The 27,263-nt window shown below is 36.8% G+C and overlaps 1 protein-coding gene across 1 annotated transcript; it reads left to right on the plus strand.

The window, feature by feature from the left end:
* The first annotated feature begins 179 nt into the window (after positions 1-179).
* Positions 180-16,521, plus strand: LOC149004065 (protein-tyrosine-phosphatase IBR5-like). Its single transcript, XM_089168227.1, has 5 exons — positions 180-586; positions 2,835-2,934; positions 9,369-9,426; positions 9,608-9,714; positions 15,681-16,521. Exons 1-5 carry the CDS (start codon positions 350-352, stop codon positions 15,977-15,979), a joined length of 801 nt encoding a protein of 266 aa, XP_089024353.1. The 5' UTR covers positions 180-349; the 3' UTR covers positions 15,980-16,521.
* The last annotated feature ends 10,742 nt before the right edge of the window (positions 16,522-27,263 follow it).

Consider the following 27,263-nt stretch of genomic DNA (forward strand, 5'->3'; position numbering starts at 1 on the left):
CTTCAGATCAATTCACTTGGATTTGGTTTGGTTTTACTTGGTTAGAGAATTAGACCAAGATGTTGATAATTCAACCGATTATTCCGGTCCAAATACAACCTACAAGTAAAACTTTTTTATCGAGTATAATAAATAAAAAAGAAAGGCTATACCAAGAAACAACCTAAGATGTAATCAAAGATAAAGTACGCATATACTCGTTTCGAGATACTTCCCATCGAATTGCCGGTCACTATTTCTAAGCCGTACTCAAGTTTATTTGTTTCTGCTTCGCACACGGAAAGGCACAACTTTGTGCCCCATCGATCATTATATTGTTGTGTCTGAAATCAATCTGTTGCGATTAATCATGAGGAAGAGAGAAAGAGAGAACCCATGCGGGGTTTGTGGGCATTATCACAAGTACGAAGAAGGTGAAATTTGTGGGATCTGTGGTCATCGAATCCCTGCTTCATCAGAGAAATTGGGAATTCAAGCAAGTGCTTTCCCCACTGAAATTTTGCCGGATTTTCTCTACTTGGGCAGCTATGATAACGCATCTAGAGCTGAGCTTCTCAAAGCTCAAGGAATTTCTCGTGTGCTTAATGTGAGTTTCTCTGTTTCTGGTTTTTACTAATCATATCTTTGATAAAAAAAAAAAATTTCTTCTCTCTTTTTGGACCTATTCAGTTAACCTTTCTACCGCTGAACCCTTCATTGGCGGATGGTTCCTGATCTACAACCGCTGAAGTTTGAATAGAAATGGACTGTTGGTTACTCATCTGTCCCCAAGAGTATAAAAATATAAGAAATTTGTATGATTATGCGATACAAATTTCAAGGGGTTTTTATTCCTTTGTCTGATTGAATTCGAGGTCCGGCTGTAGCTCTTACTTCATCCAAAAAAATTTCTTGCAAAGCTGATGTATCCGATGATAGGAGGGTGAGTTGCAACTTACAAGTGATATAAGATGGTGCAAATTGTTCTGAAGACCTGCTTTCTTGGCCAGTCACTAGTACTGGAACTGATTCTGCAACGGATATTTAGGATCTTGAGAGTCAAAAACTTTCATAACTTATTTACCTGAAATAGGACATTTAGACAATGGAAAGAGAAAAGAAATTGAAATTCTTCTACATTAATAAATCTTACATACCAAAATCGTCTTATTGTTTGCCCCTTACCCCTAGGTTTGATCCAACTATCCTTAAAAAGTCTGAGGAGCTAGTAAGTATCTTAAGAGTGTTTTTGCCTAGCTGCTTTAGTGTTATGGAGGCTGGAAGTTAGGGCTCAGAGTGCAGACAAACAAAACATTTATGCGCAGGCACACAACCTACAGAAAGTGAATCGTTTATTTATTTTTATTAATTAAAAAGCTTGTGTTGAAAAGCAGGAATCGGTCTATGATTATCCATGAGCATCCATAACCATACAGCAATACCAACAGCAAGTTCATTGGTTATCCCAACATATTGGGGTCTCCCAAATGGAATTGGATCTTTGAATGGACAATACAGTAAGAATAACGAAGGAACACAGGCCATACTAGTAAAAATGATTTTTTTTCCCGCCGCGGGGGTTGGGGGTTGGGAGTGTTGGGAGCATACAACTGTGACACTGACCAAATGGGTGTCGATAGAATAAAATTAAAGGAGTGAAAGGGAGTGAGGCATAAACATCAACAAAAGCTCTATGGCATTGACTGTTCTTCGCACAGTACCACTTCTCAACTGCCAATACTCTGCTCTAGGACTTGAGGTGCAGTGTAAATAACGTGTACAGGGCATGTGGGTCCACTGGCTGGGTTTCATCAGTCTGGTAACCTTGAGATTCGTCATAATTTTCATAGAAGCATTTGAAGTTGAGAATTGTCATGCCTCCTGGTATAATCTGAGTCCACAACCAGCTGTTATGACGTTCTCATGGACTCTACTGTTATCGCTCCTGTTAAACTTGAAACTGGAATTTTATTGAGACTCACGATATAGTTTTGAATACAAAAACAACAAGAGTAACTAGAGTTTTACTGTTTCTTGGTGGAACCCTATTTAGGGAGTGCAATAGAGAACCTGAGATCCGATGTGAACAATCAGTCGAAGGAGTGGAGCAACGAGCTTGCAGGCACACTCACGCTAATGGCATACCTTTTGCATGATGGGTCAGCAAGGAAATGGGAACAGCGGCTTAAGCCATTACGTGTAGGTGCTTTCCAGTGGTGGAATCTTATAGTTCTTCCTATTTGACCCGAAACTGATTGATCTAGCCATGAGCAGGTTGAAGAGAGCTCTAACAGGCTGAGGTGCCACTCACTAAGCCAAGTCACCTATCAATCAATCACTGGATGGAACTGCTATCTTCCTTTTGGTTTCAGCTTGCATAGGGGGCCTAGAGTAGGGGGAGCTGATTGTCAAAGCTTGTTTCTTGTACGCTTTCATGTTTATCTCTTCGATTTTCTAGTGTAAAACAAATGAGCAGAAAGGTCTGCATGCCTCTCACAGAAAGTGAGGCCCCCCATATGTATCTTCTTTTAATTTGTTGTTTCATGTGTTTAGAAAATTTGGGCTCCAGATAAACTATACCTTTTTCAGAAATCCAATTGGCAATTTTGTGGTCTGCTGATTCTTTCCCATGCTGGCACAAGGGAAAACCTCACCCTAGACAAGTTTACATTTTGGATCTGCCACTTAGGGTTATTATTTCGTCTCTATTGTGCATATGGTATTTCCTGCTTTGGTGAAGCTGGATGTACGTTATTGGTTACCATGAATATTTTTGTTTACTCTTGTATCATAAGTCTGTTCTGGAAACAAAGATTGTCATATATTCTTATATTTATGTTTTTGTGCATATGCAGACTGTACCTGCTTGTCAAAATCTATACAAGAATTCCTTTACTTACCATTGCCTCCGGGAGGAGAAGAACTTGCCATTTGATGATGCAATTCAGTTTTTAGGTATGTTCTCTTAGACGATTTCTGATATGGAACAATATCTTTTCATGTTGTGTGAGAATCCACAAGCATACGGTCATTTGTGGATTTTTCTGTTATATTTATTATTTTGATTGCATATTGTTGAGGACTTTGGTTGTTGAGTCATGAGTTGACAACCTCATCATCCATGTAATTGTAGTTGATGGATATGAACTGGGTTGTGTTGAAAGCACTTGGAATGATATATTTAAGGGATAATTACTATCACCCCCTGTACTTTGGTTTTATTACTAATCAAACCTTGTTCTTTATGAAATTACCATTGCCCCCTCACTTCTAATGGCGTTAAGTGGTTGTTACATTGAATATGTAATGTCTATTTTGCCCTTCATTAAAATTAAGATGTCAAAAAGATGACATTACCCTCATTTATAGAAACCATATTGAATGCCAACTTTTTCCTTAAAATCTTATATTTTAGAATCAATTCTGGATTTGAAAGAGTACCAGCCGTCTCCATTTAAAATGTGATGAAGACCCATATCAAGAAAATTTGGAATGAATTACCTCTTGAGATCTTGCTTCTTCGTCACTAACTCCATCAAAATGTATATCGTGGTGAGGACGAACTGTTTTATAGTATAAATTTAAGTTCAAACAGCAGGAGAAGTGATCTGGAAGAAAAAAAATGAATCTCTGTGTGTGTGTTGTAATTCTTGGAATTTACACAAAAGAACAAAACAACAATGATCTCTATTACAGTGTGATACTTGTTAATGAGGGTCTACTGTTGCATTAAAAAATATAAATCACAAGAATTTTCAGGTAAGGTTCATCTTCAATGGAAGCATTTTCCAGATTTTTTTTTTTCTTCTGAGAATTTAATTGAGGGATTGGCGGGATCAAATGCTTATGGTTGTTGAAACTCTCAAAGCTAAACTTAAATTTTCCACAATCACAATGATGGAAGTTTTATAAACAAATTAGCATGTAAGATGTTAATTGATAAAAAATTTGGTAATATGCACAATAGTTAGCATATATTAGGTGATTTTCAATCAAATTTGATCTTTCCTTATCTTTAGTTTCTATTTTGAGTTTTATTCAATCACATCTTTCCTTTATTTAGTGGTTTCTTTCTAAAGAAGAAAAATCACATCTATCATTTATTCAATGGTTTCTTTTTGGAGAAGAAAATGGGTTTAAGGTTAATTTTTTCTCATAGTTAATTAAGGGGTAGTACTATAACTTGACAAAAGGATAAATAAGTAAAGAGATATCTTCAAGGTTATTTTTTAGATTTTGAGAAAATTTATAGATGCCACATCATTAGTGAACTAACAGAGCTTAACGGTAGGGGGCATTAGTAATTGTAGACAAAGTTAAAGGTTGGATTAGTAATTTTAAAAAATATAAGGGATAAAGTAGTAATAAAATGAAAATACAAGGGGACAACAGTAATTATCCCTATATTTAATTGGTCTCATGAACTGAGTCATGACTCATGACTACTCCAACAAATGTGGATCTTTTGTTTTTTTATGAACTTTGGAATTTGGATACAAAGAATTCCTTAGAGTTGTTCTCGCAGATTGGATTTGCATGAGACTGAAGCTTGCAGTATTCCATGCTCCTGATTCCAGCAATTTTTAACCAGTTTAAGGGGGAAAAAATTGTACTAGAAGTTGTTTAACTATTTAGTGATGATGTAATGATGATATTTACTTCCTGTAGTTCTGTTCTGTCGTTATCCTGTATATGGTGGTTTGTTGTTAGGGCTTTCTTTCCTGGATTCGTTTCTCTGTTTTGTTAATTCATAAAGATGAGCGTGTATATTGTATCACTAAATTTCATGCCTGGTTGCAAGATTTTTATTACCTTTATCCATTGAGTTGAATGTGTCATGGGAGCTTTCTGGTGGATTTATCTTTTAAGTTTCTGTTTTTTGTGGATTTATGGAGCAAATATGAAGTTAGTATGCTAGTATCCAATTAGTATCTGACATCCAAATTTGATCAGATATCTGATGACTATGCTTGTAATGAGTTTCTGAATTTGTAAACACCAGGAATTGGATATTTAAATTTGAATTCTGTTTTCCCTACTGGGGCAGAGATTATAACTGCATACCTTTTTAAATATACAAGTATCAATAAAATTGATAAATATTGTGATCATTTTTTGAATTTATGGAAATATTGATCAATATAGAACATATAGACATATAGTACAAACTAAGCCCTAATTATCTGGAGTTATAATCAGAGGGGATATCTTTAAAGCAGATACATCAATATCCAAATTTGTATTCAACTAGTCTGGAAGCCTGAAGCTATAGTTGTTCATATCCAACATCCGACCATTGGTATAATTTGAAATGGATCCAACCATAGTTGTCAAGGCGTCGCCTAGTCCTGGGGTCCTTCGGAGCGCCTCAATTGGCGCGCCTTTTTTTAGGCATAAGGCGCTTTTTCTTTCTTTTTAAATCACAAGAAAGATGCCTAATCGAAGGCATATATGAAATACTTATTAGATTCCGTTGTAAAGTATCTATTGTTTGAACCTATTGCATTGTATAATGCGCTCTGTGATCAAATGTTAAATAAAATAAAAACAAACAAAATTGAAAGAATAAGTTCTTGACTCAAATCTCACCTCTCACTCTCCTCTCACTCTAATCCCTAATCTCTTTCTCTCTTCCTCTCTTCTTCTCTTCCATTCCCGCGTGCCTCCGGCGCGGTGGCCGGTGCGCCTTCTTCTCTTCCTTTCTTCTTGCGCTTTTATTTGGCCTTTTGTGTGGTTTGTGTTGTTGGATGCTTGAGGTGTCGATATTAGTTTTTTATTATATAAATGTGATAGATTTAGGTGAATGAGATGTCACTAAAATTTCACTTCGCCTCAGCGCCTCGGGGGCCCTCGTCGCTCTCGCCTCTTGCCTCCGCCTTGCATCGCCTCGCGCCATGCCTTGGATCCAACTTTGAAACAGTCACTCTTTCTTGGCCTAGATGAACCCATTTGGAAGCCTAGGATTAATTGGGTCCGAATTCTGGTTTCAGTCAAGTAGGATACCTAGGCAATAACTTGGGGTTATTTATGTAATTTGAATTACTTTAGAAAAGGTAGGTAATTAGTGTAGCAGTTACAAGTTAGTAGTTGTAGGAGGAGGTTTATTTAGTTTACTTTCAAACTTTGTTAGAAAAAGGGCGGCCCGGTGTCAAAGGCTTCTGCACAAGCAGAGTCTGTGTGGGAATTTTCCTAAGCAGCCTTACCCAACAATTTTTGCTGAGACACTGTTTTGGAGATATGGAAAATTTTGATTTAGAATCTTGAAAAGAGGGTTCCAAATCGGGAACTTCAAGATCAGGAGATTGACTGGTCAGTATCAGGCTGTAGCTTGGATTGAAGGTCAATGGCTAATGAAGGCTGACGTGGCTCTGCAGTTTAGTGCATTTCTGATGGCTGGTTATGGAGTGTTAGGTCCGCTGATTTTAGGTTCAACAAGGGATGGAAGGAGGGAGAAAATCAAATAGAAATCAAAGGGGGAAGAGAGAAGGGTATGGGGACACTGGCTACCATTTACCTGGATTGAGGAGTCTTGTCTGGAACTATGGAGTGGCTGGAATGGCTTCTGTAGGTTAAAATCCACAAGTGAATAAAGAATGTTTGCTTGTCTTCAGTAGAGACCTTTAATCAAACAGTTGGAGATGCCTTATCTGTGGCTGAGAACACCATTCTAACTGAGAATAGTAAAGAGACAATAATCTGGGCAGCAAAGTGAAGAACTTTCATAGTGTAATTAAAGGTGCCTAGTTCCATCGGTGGATTTTTTTGGGGGGATGGTGGGGGGGTGAGAGTGCTTTTACGGCCTTAGAAAATCCTAATAGAGTTAGGACTTAAACTTGGACTGAAAATAAAATCCTAACTGAACTACTCTTAGGTCTTACAATTGGAGTTCTACTTGGGCTGGCTTGTTGCAATCTAAGTGAAATAAAATACTGACATAATTGAATTAAGTAAAGGCATAGACTGTCCTATCCTGGCTGGGCAGAATTACTAAAATACTCTTTTGCTGCCAAAACTTTATTTGACTGAAAATAGAAAAAACAAAGTATAGGCCTGCTCAAGCCCATTATTGTGCTGCTGGGCAGCAACCCTAGGATTTGTCTTGTGTTTTGGCTTTCTAATCAGTGTAGGTCTTGGGATCTACATTGGATTCCCTACACAAATAATGCAAGGGGCAACCAAAGGAAGGTTACAACTTCTCATGTCATCTGTTTGCTGAGAACATGATTCACCCTTTAGTTCTTCATATAGCAGTTATGAAAGAGTAGTGTTTGAATCTTTATGTGCAAGCCACTCATCCCCATGAATAGGAAAAGGATCCTCCTTTCAGTTGGCCTGTGAGAGGTGAAACCCCAGAATCGTATCATTACATGCCCATAGGCCATTGGGTCTGTATTTTAGTTCCACATCAGAGTTGCGCTAAATCCCTTCTTTTATGCTCAAATGCAGTGGTTACAAGAGTGTCTTGCACAAAAATAATCCTGCAGTGATCAAAATGAGTTTTCCTTCTAACAAAATGCAGAAAGCCCAACCAGAGGTATCTATACTGGATTTGGGATTAAATTGATGCCAATGCAAGTGAGATAAAGTATATTTTGAACAGTTGGAGGTATATTATTTTTACGTGGGGGTACTGGGGCTCGATATTCAAATCACAAATCCATTTATTCATCTGAATCAGTTTCCGGTGTGATTGGGCTTAGAAATTCCTTTTGTAGAAGTTTTTTTCCCTAGCATTCCAGACAAAATAAAAAGTAAAAGCCCAGGGAAGAGACGGTTTGCCAAATGAGCATTGCAATAGAGTAGTAGTGCAAAAATCTTCCAAGGATGGGTGTGTGAGAAGCTGTTTTCTCATTCTCAAAGGACCTGCAGTCATGGTTCGAGAACTCATGAGTCTCATGAAATATTGAGTTTTTTCACCAACCCAAGACAAGATAAGAGTGTGAAATGGGAAGAATTCTAATTCTTGGCAAAGATCTCGTTTGAACCTAAGTTATGAAAGTACCCTTTCTCAATCAAGATTGAGTCATCTCGACTCATCTTGACTAGGTCTCAATCCTCTCGCACCTGTGCTCTTCTCTCTTGCTGGATTTGTGGTTCTTGCTGGAATTTTCAGCGGAGTCTTGGTCGGAAGACGTCTTAACCTCCATCAACAACTTATTTAAAGCATCTAAAACAAAGATTCAAGTGGTTTTCAAGCAAATTTTGAAGAAAAGGTGCAAGTTCATCCCAAACTTTATTTTTTATTGAAAAACCATGTTTTACACTACTTTTGATGTGGATTAAATACAAGCTAAAATCTCATGATGTAACTTTTAACTTGATTTTAGCCTTGTGACTTTTGTACTTTTGTGGTGTAACTTAAAACTACATCGATCTTGTCATGTGAACATGTTTGATGAATTGTACTGTTGTTTGAGTTTAAACCTTAAGTGTATTCATTTATATCAAGTCATCGTTTTGTACTTTATGTTTTATTAGTCTGGATCATATGGGAACTTACATCTACACTTGTTTTCTCATTTATCTAAGGCTATCACAGTGTTTGGAAGACTTAAAATTGGGTTAGTACCAATTTTGAGCCCAAACTGAGACCTAAAACCCACTGAGATGGCGAGATGGGTCATTGAGTTGGCTCGAGTTGGGCTGGAATAAATGCACCATTTCCATGAGATTTTTGTTTTCTGGGATAGTTCTCAGACCATGTCTGCAGCTGAGATGTGCTCTTAAGAACAATCAGAATAAAAGGAAATGTTTTAGATGGATCCTTTAAATGAACTACAAGACCACATAACACCATTTTGGATAGTGTTGCCCTGACAGGTATCCCTGCTTGTAATATGTTAGAAGAACAATTTAAATTTGGGTGCAAGTTGAGCTTCCAAAACAAACTCCACCAATAGGCTGGTCTATGCTTTAAAGAAACAGAATTTTTAGGTAAGTCAATGGCAACCTTGTGAGTAGACAAGGAGCCACCCTTGGCCAAAGTGCACAAGCATCTGTTGCCATTAGTAGAAACATTAATTTTGCAGACCTATTTTTTTGCCTTCAGTAAGTTGCGGGTATGTTTATGTCTACCCAGCATTTGGATATAATTAGTCAAGTTTGCTTGAGTCTCCTACATGCAGCTTTTCTCTAGAGACTAAGATGTCATACTGAACTCATCGTTTATCTGATACACCCCTCAAATTTACAGACGGCCGATGCCCCCATAGATATAAGTTAGTGGCTTTGGATTAAATCCTACGTATAATTCATGTGCCCTTAATTCTGATCCTGTCGCAAAGTTTTAGATTTGCTTTAATTATCTGCATGAGTTCAAATACTTTTTTTTTTGGGGGCAAACCATGAGTTTGATTACATTGAGCTTATACTGTTTGCTTCTTGTGCAGAGCAATGTGAAAGGGACAAGGCTCGTGTTCTAGTGCACTGCATGTCAGGGAGAAATAGGTATTACTCAACGGGTTTTTCTTTTTGTTGTTTTCTCTTTTTTTTTGCCCCCTGGTGGGGGGAGGGGGGAGAGTGTAAAGGTATTACTCAAGATTTACTTGTTGGCATATATGGTCTTGAATTCTCAACTAATTTTTACTTATTTTGCAAAATTATCATTTTTTTTTGGTCTACATTATAGGTCGCCAGCTATTGTTATAGCATACTTGATGAAGTGCAAGGGATGGCGACTTGCACAGAGCCATCAGTGGGTGAAAGAACGGAGGCCATCTGTTAAATTAACTTCAGGTTTGTAGATTAATTTTGGGATAGATCTACTTAAAACTTTTTGCTTCCCCCTCTCCCCACCCACCTGAACCACAACCCAACTTGAAAAAGAGGGGGGGGAAAAAAAGAAGAAGAAAAAGCAGTACTCTTCAGTTGATAAATAGGGGATTCTTCAATTCAAAATTAAATAAAGGGGCTATTCAATTGATAAATAAATATAGGGACTCTTCCATTGGGGGAAAAGGATTGTTGAAGGTTGTTTCAAGGGGGAAGAACATGGAAACATGCCTCTGAACCCTTTATTTGCGAATTTTTGGAATATTCTGACCAAGTACGGCTCAATCTTTAGACATGAACAAGCCTGTGCATATCATGCCTCCAAAATTGTTTTTTGTGCAATGTTGACTTTTTTTAGCATGAAGCCTAGTATTAATTTGACAGATGGGAACTTCAAAGGAAGTTAAACAGTTTACAGGTTACGAAGTATCCCGTTCTTTTTTTTTTTTTGGGGGGGGGGGGGGGGGAGGGATATTCTTTTATTATTATGTTGTGCCTTCAGTTATACCCTTGTAATTTTCATTTATGTTTCACTTGGGGATTGGCCTAGTTAGGGGCAGATCCAACTTTACTTTTTCTAGTTAGCATCTATGATAGTATTACTTTTTTTTTTTCTGGTCCAGAGATAGTATTACATTTTTTCATGTCTTTGGTCCAGGGTAAATCAGATTAACTCAATGTAAGGTCTTGCTTTTGTTTGCTTTTACTAGTTCTCCAGATGGAGAATAAATTTTGTTGAATCTTTCCTACTTATATGTCAAGCTTTGAGCCAAATCCATCTCTACCAAGTGCTGTTAAGAGAAAAAAGAGGGAAGGGGGGTGGGTGGGGTTGAAGGTGAAAATGTCAAAAGTATGGGATAATTCTGTAGCTTTAAAGGGATAATAAATGAGACAAGTTGGTCCATATGATTGAATTAGGAGTGAAAATTTGACAACTTCTTAGCCTGGTGCCCTGATCCCAGCTAAATGAGGTCAGCCGCATGGATCCTTCAAGGCTTTGACATAATGTTAAAACACATAAGAGGAAACAAAACACAACACTGCAACAAGTCTCCACCCCACCCTACTGCAATACCACACAGAACAAAGGAAAAGGCTACTCAGGTCAGCTAAACTGGTCAGACCTTTTGTACAGCATGCTAGGAACAAGACCTAGTATGCATGTCTTTTCTCAGGTTAGCTAAACTAGTCCTTCCCCTTGACCAGATCTATTCGACATCATTGTAGAGACAAGACCTAGATTAATGCATGTCTTTTCTCAAAACTTATCTTGAATTTGAGGTACTTACAAACTAGCTCTAATATGCTCATTCCTTAGCTTGTCTTTTCCTGATTTTGCCACTCATCCATCTCAACATCCTCATCTCTGTTTTTCTTAGCTCTCTATGACACTTCTTAGTTGCTGAAGACTCCACCATATATCATAGCTGGTCTTTTTACTATCTTATAAAAATTTCCTTTTAAGCTTTAAAGGAACCCATCAATCATAAAACTCTCCAATTGGCTTTGACCCGACTTTAATTCTTTGTGATACATTACCTTCTATATCACCTTCATACTCATAATTGGTCCTAGGCACCTAAAGTAGCTACTTTGTGGGATCTCCTTCCCCTTGATTTTCAGTCCCCTCATTATAGTCTATGAAGCAACCTGAGTTGCTTCATGCCATATATTTTGTCTTTGTTCTACTTATCTTTAGGCCTTTCTTGTTCCTAGTTTTGATGTCCATAACACTAATTTGGCATTAGTTCCAGCCTTTGTCTTATCCACCAAAACAATGCTATTATCAAAAAGCCTACACTAAGGGGACTCATCTTGGATGTTTGTTAACTCATCCATTATGAAAGCAAATAAATGACAGCTTATAGTTGAGCCTTAGTAACCCAATTGTAATTGGAAATCCACTGCTTTGACACCACACAGTTCTTATACTAGTCACTAGTCACTACTCACTACCATCCCCATCATGCATGTCTTTTAAGTCTACATAGTCACGTGCTACGTGTTTGCAGAATAAAAGTAACTAACAAGTGCATGGTATCGTGTAGCTAACGGGTCGATCTCAAGGAGATATACCACTTTAGAATAACCTCTTAATGGTAATGCAAGAGTGCAATAATTCAACATTTTTAACTAATTAATTAAACTAAATTAGCAGATCTAAATGAACGGTCCTAACACATACATCTAATGCGATTGAATTGAGAATAAAAATAAAACAGACATAACCTAACCATTCATCATCTAATAAATAAATAAAAAATGCATAAATAAAAAGCAAGAACAAATGTGAACAACAACAACAACAACAACAACAATAAGCCTTGTCCCAACTAAATGGGGTCGGCTACATGGATTCTTGCCCTCCAATCAGTTCTGTTCGAGGCCATGCTAGATACAAGGCCTAAGCTATACATATCCTTTCTCACCACTTCTCCTAAGGTTATCTTAGGTCTACCCCTAGCTCTTCTAGTTCCTTCAATATGGATTATATCACTTCTCCGAAGAGGAGCATTTATAGGTCTCTCGTTGAACGTGGCCGTGCCACCTCAAACGACTTTTTCTAAGCTTATCACTTATGGGAGCAACTCCCAGACCAACTCTAATATGATCGTTTCTTATCTTATCCATCCTAGTTTTGCCACTCATCCATCTTAGCATCCTCATTTCTGCTACACTGAGTTTATCTATATGATTCTTTTTAACAGCCCAACACTCTGCACTATACATTATAGCTGGTCGAACAACGGTCCTATAAAATTTTCCTTTAAGCTTTAATGGAATACGCCGATCACATAAGACCCCGAACGCACCTCTGCACTTCATCCACTCATATTTTAATTCCAGGAACAAATGTGAACAATAAATAAATAAACAAATAAAAGTGAAGTGATCTGAGTGTCAGCTCTAGATCGGGGGAAGGGGATTATAACTAGGATGACTTTGACCGTGGACCCTTTGTCGTAGCTTACAGTCCACTGATCGGGGGAATGGATATTAAAGGAAAAAAAATACAGAAAGTAAATAACAAAACAAATAACAAAGTAATAAATGGAAAATGGAAACCTTAACCAAAGAGAGGCACCATTGTAGGCATCTTTGATCAAGGACCTAGGAGATAGGAAAACAATAAATAAATACTGAAAAGTAAATCCTAAGTTAAGAATTTGGAGGGGTAGATAGAAACAGAAATGAAGGGGGGGGGAGAGAAGATTACTGACGAAGGCTACTTACTTGCATCCTTGAATCTCGAATGACAAAAAAAAAAACCTTGAACAATTGATTCAAATCTCAACCAACCCTAACAACTAGATTATTTAGAATGATCTAAATCTGCAATTGCTAGACCCAAAGAAAAACGGATCCTCTTGAAAATTGAAACTTGAAGCTTGAACTTGAAATTGAAATTGCATTGATTAAAAAAAAAGAAAATACATTTGCATAAACTTAATAACTTGAATATTCATTGCATTACATAGAAAAATTGAATCGAAACATTCAATCTAGAAACTAGAACCCCATAAAGCGATCAAAGAACTAGAGAAAACCTAAACAAGGTAAAGAGAATAGAAGGTGAAAACCTAGGTCTAAAAGGGGAGGGTAGATTTATAAGAGATGGAGAATGATTTACAAATAAGGAAAGAAATAATAATAAATAAGACTAATAATTATTAAAAATTAAATCAAAGAATAAAAAAGTAGAAAACTTGGAGATAGAAAGAATAGAGAAAATAATAATAATAATAAAATCGTTTGTAAATAATGTGACATGGAGAGAGAGAATAAGTGGAGAAGAAGAAAAAAAATTTAGACATGGAGAATAAAGTGGAGAGAAAAAAAATTTGAAAAATAATGTGGCTTAATTAAGGAAGAAAAAAAATAGTAAAGTGGGGAGAGAGAAAAATAATTAGGGAAATAAATAAAATATAATAAAATAAAATCTTCAAAAAATCTATAGAAAATCCTAATCTTTGACTACTTGTGGGCCGCATACATTTTTCAATTACAATAAAGAAAAATAAAATAAAAATCCTAATTAATCTTAGCCGTAGATCAAAATTGGCTTATTTATTTCTAAGATATTCTTGAGTGGCCCATAATCGCATCTTTAGCCCATCATGCTCCAAATCAAGCCTTTTTGCACTTGAGAATTTGAACGAACCTCTTGACATGTAAAATTGCATGTTACATACCCAAAACTCCAAATATTTGCTCAAATCTTGAAAAACAACATAAAACCCAAGGTAGCTCCACTCTAAGTGTGCAAAAGGCATGTTTTATGCCCAAAGATTTCACACACAAATGTGTTCATCACTACGTATCTCCTCCCTAGCACCTACCAGATTAGATCTCTAGGAACTGTATCATAAACTTTTTTAAAGATCAATAAAACATGGAGGTCTTTTGCACTCTTTTTAAATCTTTCGATGAGTCTTCTTAGTAAATAGATAGTGATGCAAGACGACTGGTATGGAACCAGGACCAAGTGACCAGCAATGGACCAGGCCAGCTCAAGCCAGCCCATTCAGTTCAGATGGTCTTTTAGAAGGCCAAAAAGAGGCCAAAACATTGTTCAGGTGAACATTGTCACAGCACACTATAAGCGTTAGCATTGGGCGTTTGCAGCCCCTCTCCCCCCCCCCCCCCCCTTTTCTCTTCTTCTTCTTATGAGTGTTCTTCTCCTTTCCCTTCTTCAAGTTTAATTCTTTTTAGATTTCCCCTTCATTCCCCTTTCTTCTCTATTCCGCCCCTCATTAGATAGCTTCTGTAGTGGATCTGCATCAATTGAAATTGGTTCTCTAAGATAGTGGTGTCTGTTCTTAGGCATGTTTCAATAACTCTCTCCCATAATTCCTTAGTATGATTCATTAATTTTATGCCTCTGTAGTTGTTCCAAGTTTGGATATCTCCTTTATTATAGTTGTCACAAAACTTTTCCTCCATCCATTTGGCAATCCCATTAATCAGCTTAGTTAACCAAGATAGGCCTCAAATCCCTAATGAAATCATGCTTTCCTCTTCCCTTTCAACAGTATTGATTTGACCAGTCAGCACCTCATATGGTGTTCAGAAATTGTGCTTTCCATCCACTATTTGGACCTGCTTTCATTTAATCCTTTTTGTTATCATTCCCCTTTTTCCCCCTTCAGTTGGGATGTTGCTTGCGGGATGGGTGTGCGGCCCTGTGTGACATGGAGCACCCCATTTCTGTCAATTAGCAATGGGATATGTGACTTGGTGACTGTCCAAGAATGCCAGAATTGATGTCAATTATGTTAAATGAGGTTAAAACTTTGTAATCAACCTCCTATCCAGTTACCTCTTGTAGTTTAGTAGACTCTCTTTCTCAGATAGTATGGTCCATTAGTCTATGATGCCTTTGTTGGGCTCCACCCCCAACTGCAACTTCGTTGGTGTTGTTTTTGGGCTTTATCTACAGAATTTTAGCCTGTTAGCTAAATAGAGAACAGCTGGTTCAAGTTAAGCTTCGGTGTGTGGAATCGATATTGCTCATCTAGAAGCTAAGAATTCTGTCATATCTTGTGAATCTACAGATGGTTTGACAGTCGGGTGTGGAAATTGTAATCTGGGTCATTTGAATTTCTAAATTCAGAATATAATAACTGCAATCAAGAGAGATCGATTTTAGTAGAAAATTTTGTCTAATATTTCAGTATGTTGTTCACTTTGTGAAGGGTTCAGAGTGCATGTTGGTTTTCTTTCTTATTTGGTTTGACGTCAACAGAGAGTTGGAGGTTTCTATTTGTAAGATAGTTGTACAACGAGACTATGAAGTTTAAACTTGTTGTATTTGCTCTAGTGTGGATTGATAAGATAATCTATCTGGGAGTGATATTTACCACATTGGAGTTCTGATTGCTTGCAATTTCCTTGTTCTGATTGTTTTTTTTAATGTCTTTGAATTGTAGGTGTCCAGCAGCAGTTGCAGGAGTATGAGCATAGGATCTTTGGACCGATTGAAAGCAATCCAGCCTTACCAGTCTTCCCAGTTTCGGATACACAGCCTTTTGTCTTCAATTACCCTCAGCCTAATTATGCAGATCCACACAATGTTTTCAACATGCCTGCTGCAACCTCCCTTTTTAACCGCCCTGCTTTGAACATTCCTCATGAGTTTACTTTTGGAGCTGGTCAGACCGAGAAGAAGATGCTCGATGTTTGTGTCGCCCCTCCAAATGGGAACGATACATTTATGGAAGGCTCATGATTCAAATGGAGCTTGTGCATCAATGAGTTTTAATCTGAAGTCAGAACCTGATGGAACAAGTTTATACCTGGATTCCTCGATATGCAGAGGAGAAAAGAAAAAGGCTCCTGGTGTTGGTGAAATGAATTTCCTGCAAAGTAAGCATGATCTTTGGGAGTCAAATGTTTTGGAAGTGCAATATGTCATTCAAAATCCTTTCTTTATATTAGATGACAGAGTGGGTTTTGAACTTGGGTACTTTCAATAGGGAAGAGGTTGCATAAAAAAGTTTATTTTTTCTTTTTCAAAAAGGATATTTTTGTAAATAACAATTTGATTCAAGTTCTTCCTTCTACTGTCAACTGTTTCAGCATTTAGAATAACAGACCTTCTCACTTTAGGTGTGTCGTTCAAATGCTTTCAATAATTTCAGCTGCTTACTCTAATGCTGTAAATATTGTTTCTAATCACTACTGCGAGTGACATTATTTCTTATAGAAAATGTTACTGATCAAGGAGTAATTACAATTCACCCCCCCTTCCCCCACCCAAAAAGAAAAGAAGCCAGTTTGGTAATTTTATTACTTTTGGTGTTCTACTCTTTATGTTTTTTTTTTTGATTGATTTTTATATATTAGAGGTGGGGTATTATATAATATTACCATTTAACAAAATTGAACTAATGACTTTTTCACTAAGAAGAATTGGTTTTACTAATTGTGTAACATGTGATAGTAAATCTGTTTAATGTTTTCCAGCAATGTGTTTATTGAATAATTTAATGTGACAATAAAGCTTATTTAATGTCCCTAGATTTGCAATCAATTACATTTATTACTTTTAAAAAGAAATCAATTACAAACACCTCCTTATTGTTGCTATCATCATTCAGTTTTACTACTTAACAGTAAGAGGATATTTATAATTAATTTCGTGTCGAAAGTAATATGTATAATTGATTATAGTTTTAGGGGGTCTATATCTAATTTGTCCTTAAAAAAATTGGTAGAATAAAATTTGTGTCTAAAAATATGTGCTTGTGTATTAAAAAATATATACAATCACTCTCAAAGTCATTAAAAATAATAATCCGTTATTCGCTTTCTATTTTCAGATTTCGTGATCTCGTAGGTTTTGGGTCCAAAGTTTCAGATTTTTGGTTAGTTACCCAGTTTAAGTTTCTTTAGAAGTATTAAACAATACTTTCTTATTTAAACTTGGTTTCCACATCATTACTAGTTTATCCAGCGTTTGGTTCTCAAGAAACCAGTGCATTTGATTCTCAGGAGTTCAAACGTTGTTTCTTTGCAATCTTTGGCATTTATTCTCTCCAGGGCTTGAAAGACATCTTCTCTGCTTCCGTGTGAGACCATTCGCTTGACCAAATTCCACAATAAAAAGGGTAGGTTGTTGTCAACCACAAGTTCGACTGACCATATAGCTGCACTTCCAACAGAAGTCTTCTTCAACTTGATAGTACAAAAGTTAGATAAGGTGATTTGTAGTTAGTTGCCTGTGTTTGGTTTAAGTGCATTCATTTGATTCTCAGTGTTAATGATCGACTATCTGACTGAACCGACCATGATTCAATCCAAGTACTAATCACAGTTCAACCCAAGGAGCTGAACGGGTTCGAGTAATGAGTGGTTCGACCATGATGTGAGTAAAAGATCAAATCCCAAGACCAGCAGTGTTTCACCCTCAATTAACTTCTTAAAGTCATTAGGATAAGAAACCCGACCACAGAGTTCCACTTGATAGAGTCCAGATCAAACTCTTCAATTGAAATTTGACCGGGGCTCTATTATCATAGGTAAAAACCTATATAAAAGGGTTGAAAGGCGAGAGGAAGGTAGGTAACTGCTCTGAAGCAGGAAAGGCATCTTATTGCTATGTTAATGTCCTTCATTTTGATTACTTTGTTATTAGAAGATCGTGGTTGAGAAAAAATCTTGTACTTCAAAATGTTAAATTCAACCGTTTTCTGATTTTTTTGCAGACTTCTTAGTTGGGTGCCAGCATTGGTATCAAAGGGTTGATTTCTCTGTGAATGCCTTTCTGCTAATCTCATTTCATTTAGTAGAGAACAATGCTGCAGGGAGAGGATATACTATATACTATATTACTTTATTTAGAGAAGCTACCTTTTTTACAAGAAAAAAAGAACCTTCAATTAATTCGAACAACAGGGTTTTTAACTATGTTATTTCCCCTCATTTTTTTGGTTAACGGCTACTACATCTGGGAATATAGGAACACAATTTTGTTTCAGCATGACCAAATCACACCAACATCTATTTTACAGGCTCTTTTGTATTGGCTTCAGGCATTGGGACCCCAAAACAGAGGAGTTGTTGGCTTTAACTTGCTGAATTCTGCTTTTAGCTTGGTTAATCTGATTTCTGTTGCGCTGGAATGGTCATCATTTAGTAATTCAACATTATGGATTGATAAGATAATCCATCTGATTTTTCTTTTAATATCTTTGTATTTGTATTGTAGGCGTCCAGCATCACATTATGCATGATATTTGGGAATCAATGTTCTGGAAGTGCAATATGTCATTCACAAAATCCTTTCTTTGTATGAGATGACAGAGTGGAGTTTGAACTTGGGTACTTTCAATATAGAAGAGATTGCATAAAAAAACTAACTTGTCCTTCTATTGTTAACTGTATCAGGATTTAGAATAACCAGAACTTCTCACATTAGGTGTTTCATTTGAATGCTTTCAATTATTTCTGCTGCTTAGTCTGATGCTGTAAATAGAGTTTCCAATGAATATTGTGAGTGACATATCATTTTCTCACATAATAGATAGACGATTACTAATCAAGCATCACAATTACAATCCCCAAAACCCGACCCCCTCCTAAAAAAGAAAAAACAATTGCCAATTTGGTAATTCTGTTATAGTCGGTACTCTACTGCTCAGTGATGGTCAAACCATTTAATGTTTTCCCGCAACATGTTTATCTCCCCTGTAATTTTGAGTCCAGCCCCCCGGGGCGCTCCCCTTCCTCTCCCCCTGCTTTTTCCAGGGGCACAGTGCCCCCCAGAGAAGATCCGGATTATGTGGGAAAAGCCTATTCTCTTTCTGTTAGTCTTACCATCGAATCATTAAATGTGACAATGAGGCTTATTTAACTTCTTGATCATTTATTTTAATAAGAGATTTTTACATGTGGGTCCTTTAGTGGACCATAGACTAATGTTGGGTTCCCTTAATGCAATATGTTACGTGTGGGTCCCAACCAGACTAACATTGTTAGCCCCCATTAAGTATATTTGAATTTCAAATCTGGAGGAATCAAAATACCATTTATATTATTTAATACAATGTGCGATGATTAAAATGCTCTCTAATTAGTCACAATATATATTGTGAATAATTAGCAAGCTCCTGCATGACTTAGATATATATGGACCATTTGAAACTATCACAACATTTAAGGATATACTAAAAGTGATCACCCTCCCTGTCAAGGAAGTACATAATGTTTTTTTAACGTCTTTAATCACATATTTGGTGAGACTTACATCCGAGTAATAATAAAATAATTCAAAAGTGAAATCTATAATGGGTCCCATATATATCTCACACCAAATGTGTGGTAGAAAAGCATCAAGAGAACTATATATGCTCCATCAACTGGGAGGTGATCTGAACTCATACACAACAATGAACCCATGTAGGAATAGAATTTATAAATTGCACTCTTTCATCTGAATTCTTTTTCTCCTTTAATTAATATTAAGAAAAAAAAACAAATTATGTATAGATTCTGTGTTTGCAATCAATTAAATTTACTATCTTTGAAAAAAAAATCAATTACAGAAGCTCCTTACCGCTTCAACAAAACTGTCCATTTATAGCTTTTAATTCTTAAAAATAGGGGCATATATAATTGTTTTTTTTTTTTTTTTTTCAAATGTAAGTACTACAAATACAGGGTCTATATTCCCTTAAAAAAACGTTCATCAATAAAGCATGGGTCTTTCTTGTAAAAAAAAAAAACAAAGTATAGAATCATTTGAAAGTTTTTTCAAAGAAAAAATAAAAATAAAAATAAAAAAATCAGAGCAAACAGTCGGCTGTCTCATCAAGTAAGGTTTACTTAAAAATTTTAAAAAATACTAATATGATAAGAGATCGAATTCAAATTTATTTATTTAATTTTTTTTTTCCAGATTTCGTATTCCGTAGGTTTCTAAGTGTAAAGTTTTAGATTATTATTTAATTTGTAGTTAATTCCCTGTGTTCGGTTCGAGTGCATTCATTCGATTCTCAGTGCTAATGATCGACAATCTGACCAAACCGACCATGATTCAGCTAAAGTACCGATCACGGTTCAACCCAAGGAGCTGAATGGGTTCGACTAATGAGCGGTTCGACCATGATGCGAGTAAAAAATCAAATCGCATGACCAGCAGTGTTTCACCCTCAATTAACTTCTTAAAACCGTTAGGAATTTGAATTCCACTTGATAGAGTCCAGATCAAACTCTTCAATTAGAATTTGAGCGGGACTCTATTATCATAGGTAAAAACCTATATAAAGGGGTTATCAAGGGCGAGATGAAGTTAGGTATAAGTTGAGATTTCAGTTCGTACGCTTTGTGCAGGTCAGCGTTTTAAGTTGATCGAGAAGAATTTTTGCGGTTAACACTCAGGAGTTCTTTTTTCGGTAAACTGATCCTTCAGACGTTGTTTGTTTGCAATCTTTGGCATTAATTCTCTCGAAGGCTTGAAAGATGCCTTCTCTGCTTCCCTGCGAGACCAATCACTCGACCAAATCCCACCATAAGAAGCGTCGGTTGTTGTTGCGAGACTCAATCAACACCTCGGCTGATCATGTGGCTGCACTTCCAACTGATGTCTTTGACGTGATAGTGCAAAGGTTAGATAATGTGAGCTTTCAATGCATGGGTGCTGTTTCTAAATCGTGGAGATCAATGGTTCGTGACGCTAATAAAAGACAGCCGCATCAATTTCCTGAGCTTCCCTGTTTAATTATTTCTTCAGAAAAGGTTGATCATCCCACAAGTGCTCATCAGCAGCTTCAGCTTTTCAGTCTCAGTCATAAGAAAATTTTGAAGGTAAATTTACTACAAACTTGTGGTCGATGTTGTGGTTCCTCCTGGGGTTGGTTTGTAATGGAAGGGGAGGATGGAAGTATCAATATCTTGAGTCTTTTTAACAGTGAGATCATTATTCAACTTCCAAAGCGAAAGGGAGACAGAAAATTTATTCATAAGGCTATATTATTGTCCCCTCCCACATCGAGTGAATGTGTGGTGGTTGTGCTTGGTAGAGGGTCACTATCCTTTTATCGATTGGGAGACAAGGGGTGGACTGACATACATGAATGTCATGGCTGGATTGAGAGAGATGATTTTGAGGATATTATATTTTTTGATGATGAAGTCTATGCAATTACTTACTATCTACAGCTTGTACATGTAGATTTAGGTAATACTCCAAAGCTCACCAGCTGTGACTTTGAATTTTTTGGTGATGAGAGCTCTGAAGTGAAGACTATTTATCTGGTAGAACACCTAGGAGACTTGTTGATGGTGATAAGACTTCGGGATCCTGAAGACCACCTTACTAACAGGTTTGAGATATTTAAGTTAGATGAAGAGAATGACAGTTGGACTTTGGTTGAAAGTTTGGGTCATCACATGCTACTTGTAGGCTTAGCCAATGGTGTCAGTCTCTCTGTATTGGATTATCCTACCTTCAAAGGGAATTGCATATATTTTACAGAGGCAAATGAGGGTTTAATTGACAGAGGTGTGTTTGATTTGGGGGAGAAGAACTTCAAGCCACTTGTCTTAGATGATGTTGTAATCCCTAATTCTACTTCATTTTGTCCCACGCCTATTTTATTATAAAAGGTGTGACAACTTTGATGTACATTTCAGACATGTATATTGGTGTTTGCAAAAGTTTTTGAATGATTTGGTTTTAATATAATACAGTTACTCTTTTTCAGTAGCACAAGTCATTTGATGATTATCATCTTTCTTGCCTATTTACCTATTGATCTCCAACTTGTAAAGAAAAAGCTTTAGCTCTAGCATATAAGGCCTAAATAAACTAAAAATGAATCTTGAACTTGAAATTGAATTACATTACATAGAAAAATTAAACCTAAACATTCAATCTAGAAATTAGAAACTCACAAAAGCAAGCAAAGAAAAATAGAAAAAGCCTAAATAAACTAAAGAGAAAAGAAAGAGTGCTTCTTAAACTCTAAAAACACCTTCTTCCTTGATGGAGTATGTTCTCCTTTTATAGAGTTTACATGGGATATGAATCTTGACAAAATTTGAATCATTGCACACTCGCATTATCATTAAGAAGTTAATTCTAAAGTGGCATATCTCCTTGAGATCGACCCATTAGCTACACAATACCGTGCGCTTACGGTTATTTTTAATTTCACAAATAAGGGGAGATGATTTTGAGGACATTATATTTTGTAATGGTGAAGTCTATGCAATTACTTGCTATCTACAGCTTGTACATGTGGAGTTAGGTGATACTCAAAAGCTCACCAGCTGTGACTTTCAACTTTTTGGTGATGAGAGATCTAAAATGAAGACTATTTATCTGGTAGAACATCTAGGGGACTTGTTGATGGTGATAAGACTTCGGGATCCTAAAGGGCGCATTACTAAAAGGTTTGAGATATTTAAATTAGATGAAGAGAATGAAAGTTGGACTTCGGTTGAAAGTTTGGGCCATCACATACTATTTGTAGGCTCAGCCATTGCTATTAGAGTCTCTGTGTTAGATTATCCGACCTTCAAAGGCAACTGCTTATATTTTACAGAGGCAAATGAGGGTTTAACTGACAGAGATGTGTTTGATTGGGGGAGAAGAACTTCAAGCCACTTGTCTTAGATGATGTTGTAATCCCTATTTCTACTTCATTTTGTCCCACACCTATTTTATTATAAAAGGTGTGACAACTTTGATGTACATTTCAAACATGTATACTGGTGTTTGCAAAAGTTTTTAAATGATTTGGTTTTAAGATAATACAGTTACTCTTTTTCAGTTGCACAAGTCATTTGATGATTATCATCTTTCTTGCCTATTTATCTATTGATCTCCAACTTGTAAAGAAAAAGCTTTGGCTCTAGCATGTAGGGCCTTACAGATAGATCCCCTAACCTTTGTGCTTGCTCTCTTCTTCTTGGTCTTATATCATTTTGCTTCAAAAGGAGGGGGAAAAAAAGTTCACACTCTAAAATGAAGTAATAACATGTTAAGCTTCAAGGTGAACAGTTGAATGGTCCTATGGAAGTGCTGAAGTAGCCATTAGGATTAGTGTCTTGCTGCAGTAGAATCTGCACTCGAGTCTGCTGCTACTTTATTTCCTACTTTCTACTAACTGTATCTAATTCAAATTAATTAGGTAAATGAAGTAGCAATGATTTATCTAAAACAATAAGTACCAAATAAGTGGTTCCATCCAGGCTTTAAGTGTTCTTTCTCTGTATATTCAACTTTGCATGGCTAGCGATGGACACAAGTAAGATTCATAGCATATAGGATCAACTGCCCATTTCACCTGTCAAAAGTATCAGTCCAAGATGAACATGCACTGTGGCTCAAAATGAGTTCCAATTCATACAAGTACCACAAAACAAGGCCATGAAGTCTGGTGGACCTGTGTATCTTTGTATCTTTGAAATGGTCCTACCAGGCTGAAGTTTAACTTCTAAGATGGGTGCTGTATTGGTGAATTTTATCAAGGTCACCCATCGTCACGATTCAGATCGTTCTGATTTAGTTGATCCAGTAGAAGGATCCAATTCTGAACAAACCCCTGATCTAGTATCAATCTAAACCATGTTCTCTTGTGCCTTGTATTAATCAACTTAATGCTGTCTTACTTGTTTGTGTCCCACTTTGAGAATTTTCATGACCATATATATTCTATTGTGTGAACAGTAGAGGAAAGATAAGTAAGAAAGAAAAGTTGGCATTTGTGAACACTTTTTTAAAAGAGAGGATACAGCAGTGTCAATGTGCTTAATTTTGATATATCTCTATTATTGGAAGAGAGTGGATGAGATATTCAAAGAATGATGTCCTTCAAAATGAGAAACCCAACTGTCTTGTAATTTTTTATTTGCTTTAGGTGGTTCTTTTCAGCTTTGTGAAAGCTAAATATAGAGCAGCATACCCCTAACTGCTATGAATAAGGGGAAAGGCACCTTGTGACTATGTTAATGTGCTTGACTTTGATAGCTCTGTTATTGTAAAGAGCGGATGAGATATTCAAGGAATCTTATCGTTCAAAATGAGAAATCCAACTGTGTTGTAAATTTTGATAAGTTCTAGGTAGTTCTCAGCTTTGTCAACAACCCAACCAAACTTCAATTGATTATGGACGAATAAGGTCTAGTACAGAGGACTCTCCTACTCTAATAGTGTTTCCATTTCGTGGTACAATAGGTTTGAGTGAGTCTAGTAAGCCTGTGCTACATTTTTCTCTGTAGTGGTGGATTTTAGTTTCTTGTTTGTTCTCCAAATCTCTACCTGCAGTTGGATGAATGAATCATGTGTTAATGAAGCATGTGAATTGGACCAATGGCCATTAATGGGTTGCAGGTATGTCATTAGATGAAACTGCAGGCTGCAGTTGGGCCTTTTGTTTTGTTCAAAATGGTTGTTTTTTGATAAAAATGTATGGTAGAATTTTGAAGGGAGACTTGGTTACAGCCATTTTCTATGGCCTTTTGCTGCACTACAATGTCCAATGATTAAGAACAGTCACCCACCTGCTTGAAGTTCAGATCAACTCTCTTCAGCTGGAAGTTCTCCTACTGCAGCCAAAGAAAGCCTGGCCATATTTTTTAGTCCCCATGTTATTGGACATTTCCAGCTCCTTCTCACAATCTGTTTTTTGTATGGATGATTAAGCTCAGCAGATGACATATGTTTCTCCCTTGCTGTCCTGGATATACTCCAAGACATTCCCTGTAACTGTTCTCTCTTTTATTTGTGTAGCTGAATCAAAAAACCAAAAGAACTTCATTTAAATTGGGCCTATAAGGTCTAATATACAGAACTCACCTACTCTGATAGTCTATGCATTTTTTTGGTGAAATGGGTTTGAGTGAGTCTACTATTAAGCTTGTGCTACATTTCTCTCTAGTGGTGGATTTTGGTTTCTTGTTTCTTCTCCAATTCCCTAACTTGCAGTTGGATGAAAAAAATCAAATGTATTAATGAAGTATGTTAGACCAATGACCATTAATGCCTTTTACCTGTTCTGCTTTAAGTCAAGTCCCATGTAAAATGGTAAATAAATCACAACCCTTATGATTTTATTATTAATCTTCATAACAAATAACAAGTATGACTTAGAACTGGTGATGCTAAATCCCCTCCCCTGTTGCTCAATATACCATGAATTGCATTCACATTTTCTCTTCTGTCTCCCATGAAATTTCAAATCAAATCACCTCTTATCTACAGGCAACTCAGGACTGAAGAGTTGAGTTTGATCTGCTGCCACCTAATTTAGTACAGAGATCTACTCCTCTTGGTTCAGATGCTTGAAACTGGTGATGCTAAATCCCCTCCCCTGTTTGATGGCTTTTTTGCTGTGTATCATTATACTGTGTGTGCATTCCTAACAGTCTAATGCTCTTCGTTGTGATGAACAGTACTGATTCTTTATTGTAGAGATCTACTACTGCTAAGGCTAGATTTAGTCCCAAGAGACCCAACTGAAAAAAGAACTCAGCTTCTATTGGTGCTTTCATTGGTTTTTTTCCTAAGTTAATTTACTAATATCTCTGCTACTGCTGAAAATCTCTAGTTTTTAGTTTGTATTAATTCATCAAAATTCAAACTGACCTGAAAATTGTTCTGAACTTGTTTTAGTTATTAAAATTCTGTCGAGTTAATGGATCTGTTTGTCTTCAATATGGCTGTCACTACTCGCTGCCCCTTAAGGGGCATACCATGCTACTAAGCTAACTTTACCTGAGGGGCTTCATATGATGATGCAGGACGAGCCTTAACTTTTAATTGCAGGTACAAGAAACCATAGCTGAACACCATATGAGATCTTATTGTGATTACTTCTAAAAAGTTAACAGATTTTTGGCTTCCCCTTGGTGTTGAGTCTGTTTTTGTGATGGGGCTAAACCTATTCAGAGCTGCTTGTGCTTCTGAGGAACACAGGAATGGAATCCTCTCCCTCTCCCACTGGTGGTTGGGAAAGTGCCTACTCCACTTATCTAATATTCCCATGTCTGAATACACGGAAGGTCACATTCTTCCCACCATAGCCGTATGGATTCAATTAAGAGGTGTTATATATGATAACTTCTGTCTTGACAATGTTGGAGAAGTTGTTGGTGACCTGGGAAGAGTAGTGGAAGTGCATTTGAACCCTGATAAACTGGAGCTGCCTGAGGATGCAGTTAGGGTGAAAATCATGTTAGATGTTAATAGAAACGTGGGATACAAAGCTTCCTATAAGAATGTTAATGCTGAAACAGTCCCCCTTAAGGTGCTGTAGGAACTGAAACTAATCTGTACCAAGTGTGGTAAGATCACTTACCCCTCTTCTCAGTGTAATGAAGAAGTAGGGGAATTTTGTGTTGATTTTGAAGGTCTTCTTACTGACCCTGTTAAAGGTGGGGTCACCAGATTTCATTCCACCCACAGTTTGGAGATTCTGTATTCTCTCCCTACATTTGATGAATTTGGTAAATTGAATAGTAATGAGGAAAGACCTTTGTCACCATTGAAATATAGGGTTGACTGTGAGGAAATATGAGCATCAACTTTGTTACCCCCTCCCTCCAAACTTAATGGAGGACTTTGCAGTGGGAAAAGACTTGGTGGAAGGTCACATTTCGAAGCCCTGCACACAATCACTGGGTGAATCTAGTAGTACAAATCCCTGCTCTTCCATCCATAATCTGGATAACATGTCCAATGCACCAGCAGCTGTGACCAATGTTCTTGTAGGGAAAAAAGATGGTCTGTTACCTCCCAATCCGAAGGTGGTTATTGTGGATGAGGAGGGGTAGGAGAATGCGAAGGGAAGGATAACAACCTTGTTGGTTGAGTTCTACTAGGAGTTCAATTCTATTAGAGTTTGTGTTCATGTAAATTTCTATTTCTTGTTACCCAAGTAAAGGGTATTTATGTAATAGTATTATTTCCACTTTATTATAAATAGAGGGCTTGAGATCACACTGATCACAATAAGCCATTCTACCACAATCGGCCTTTTCAACATGGCATCTACCTTAATCTTAAA

The sequence above is a fragment of the Hakea prostrata genome, chromosome 9, assembly GCF_041222555.1.
Source record: "Hakea prostrata isolate BN-2017 chromosome 9, UWA_Hpros_2, whole genome shotgun sequence".
NCBI lineage: Eukaryota > Viridiplantae > Streptophyta > Magnoliopsida > Proteales > Proteaceae > Hakea > Hakea prostrata.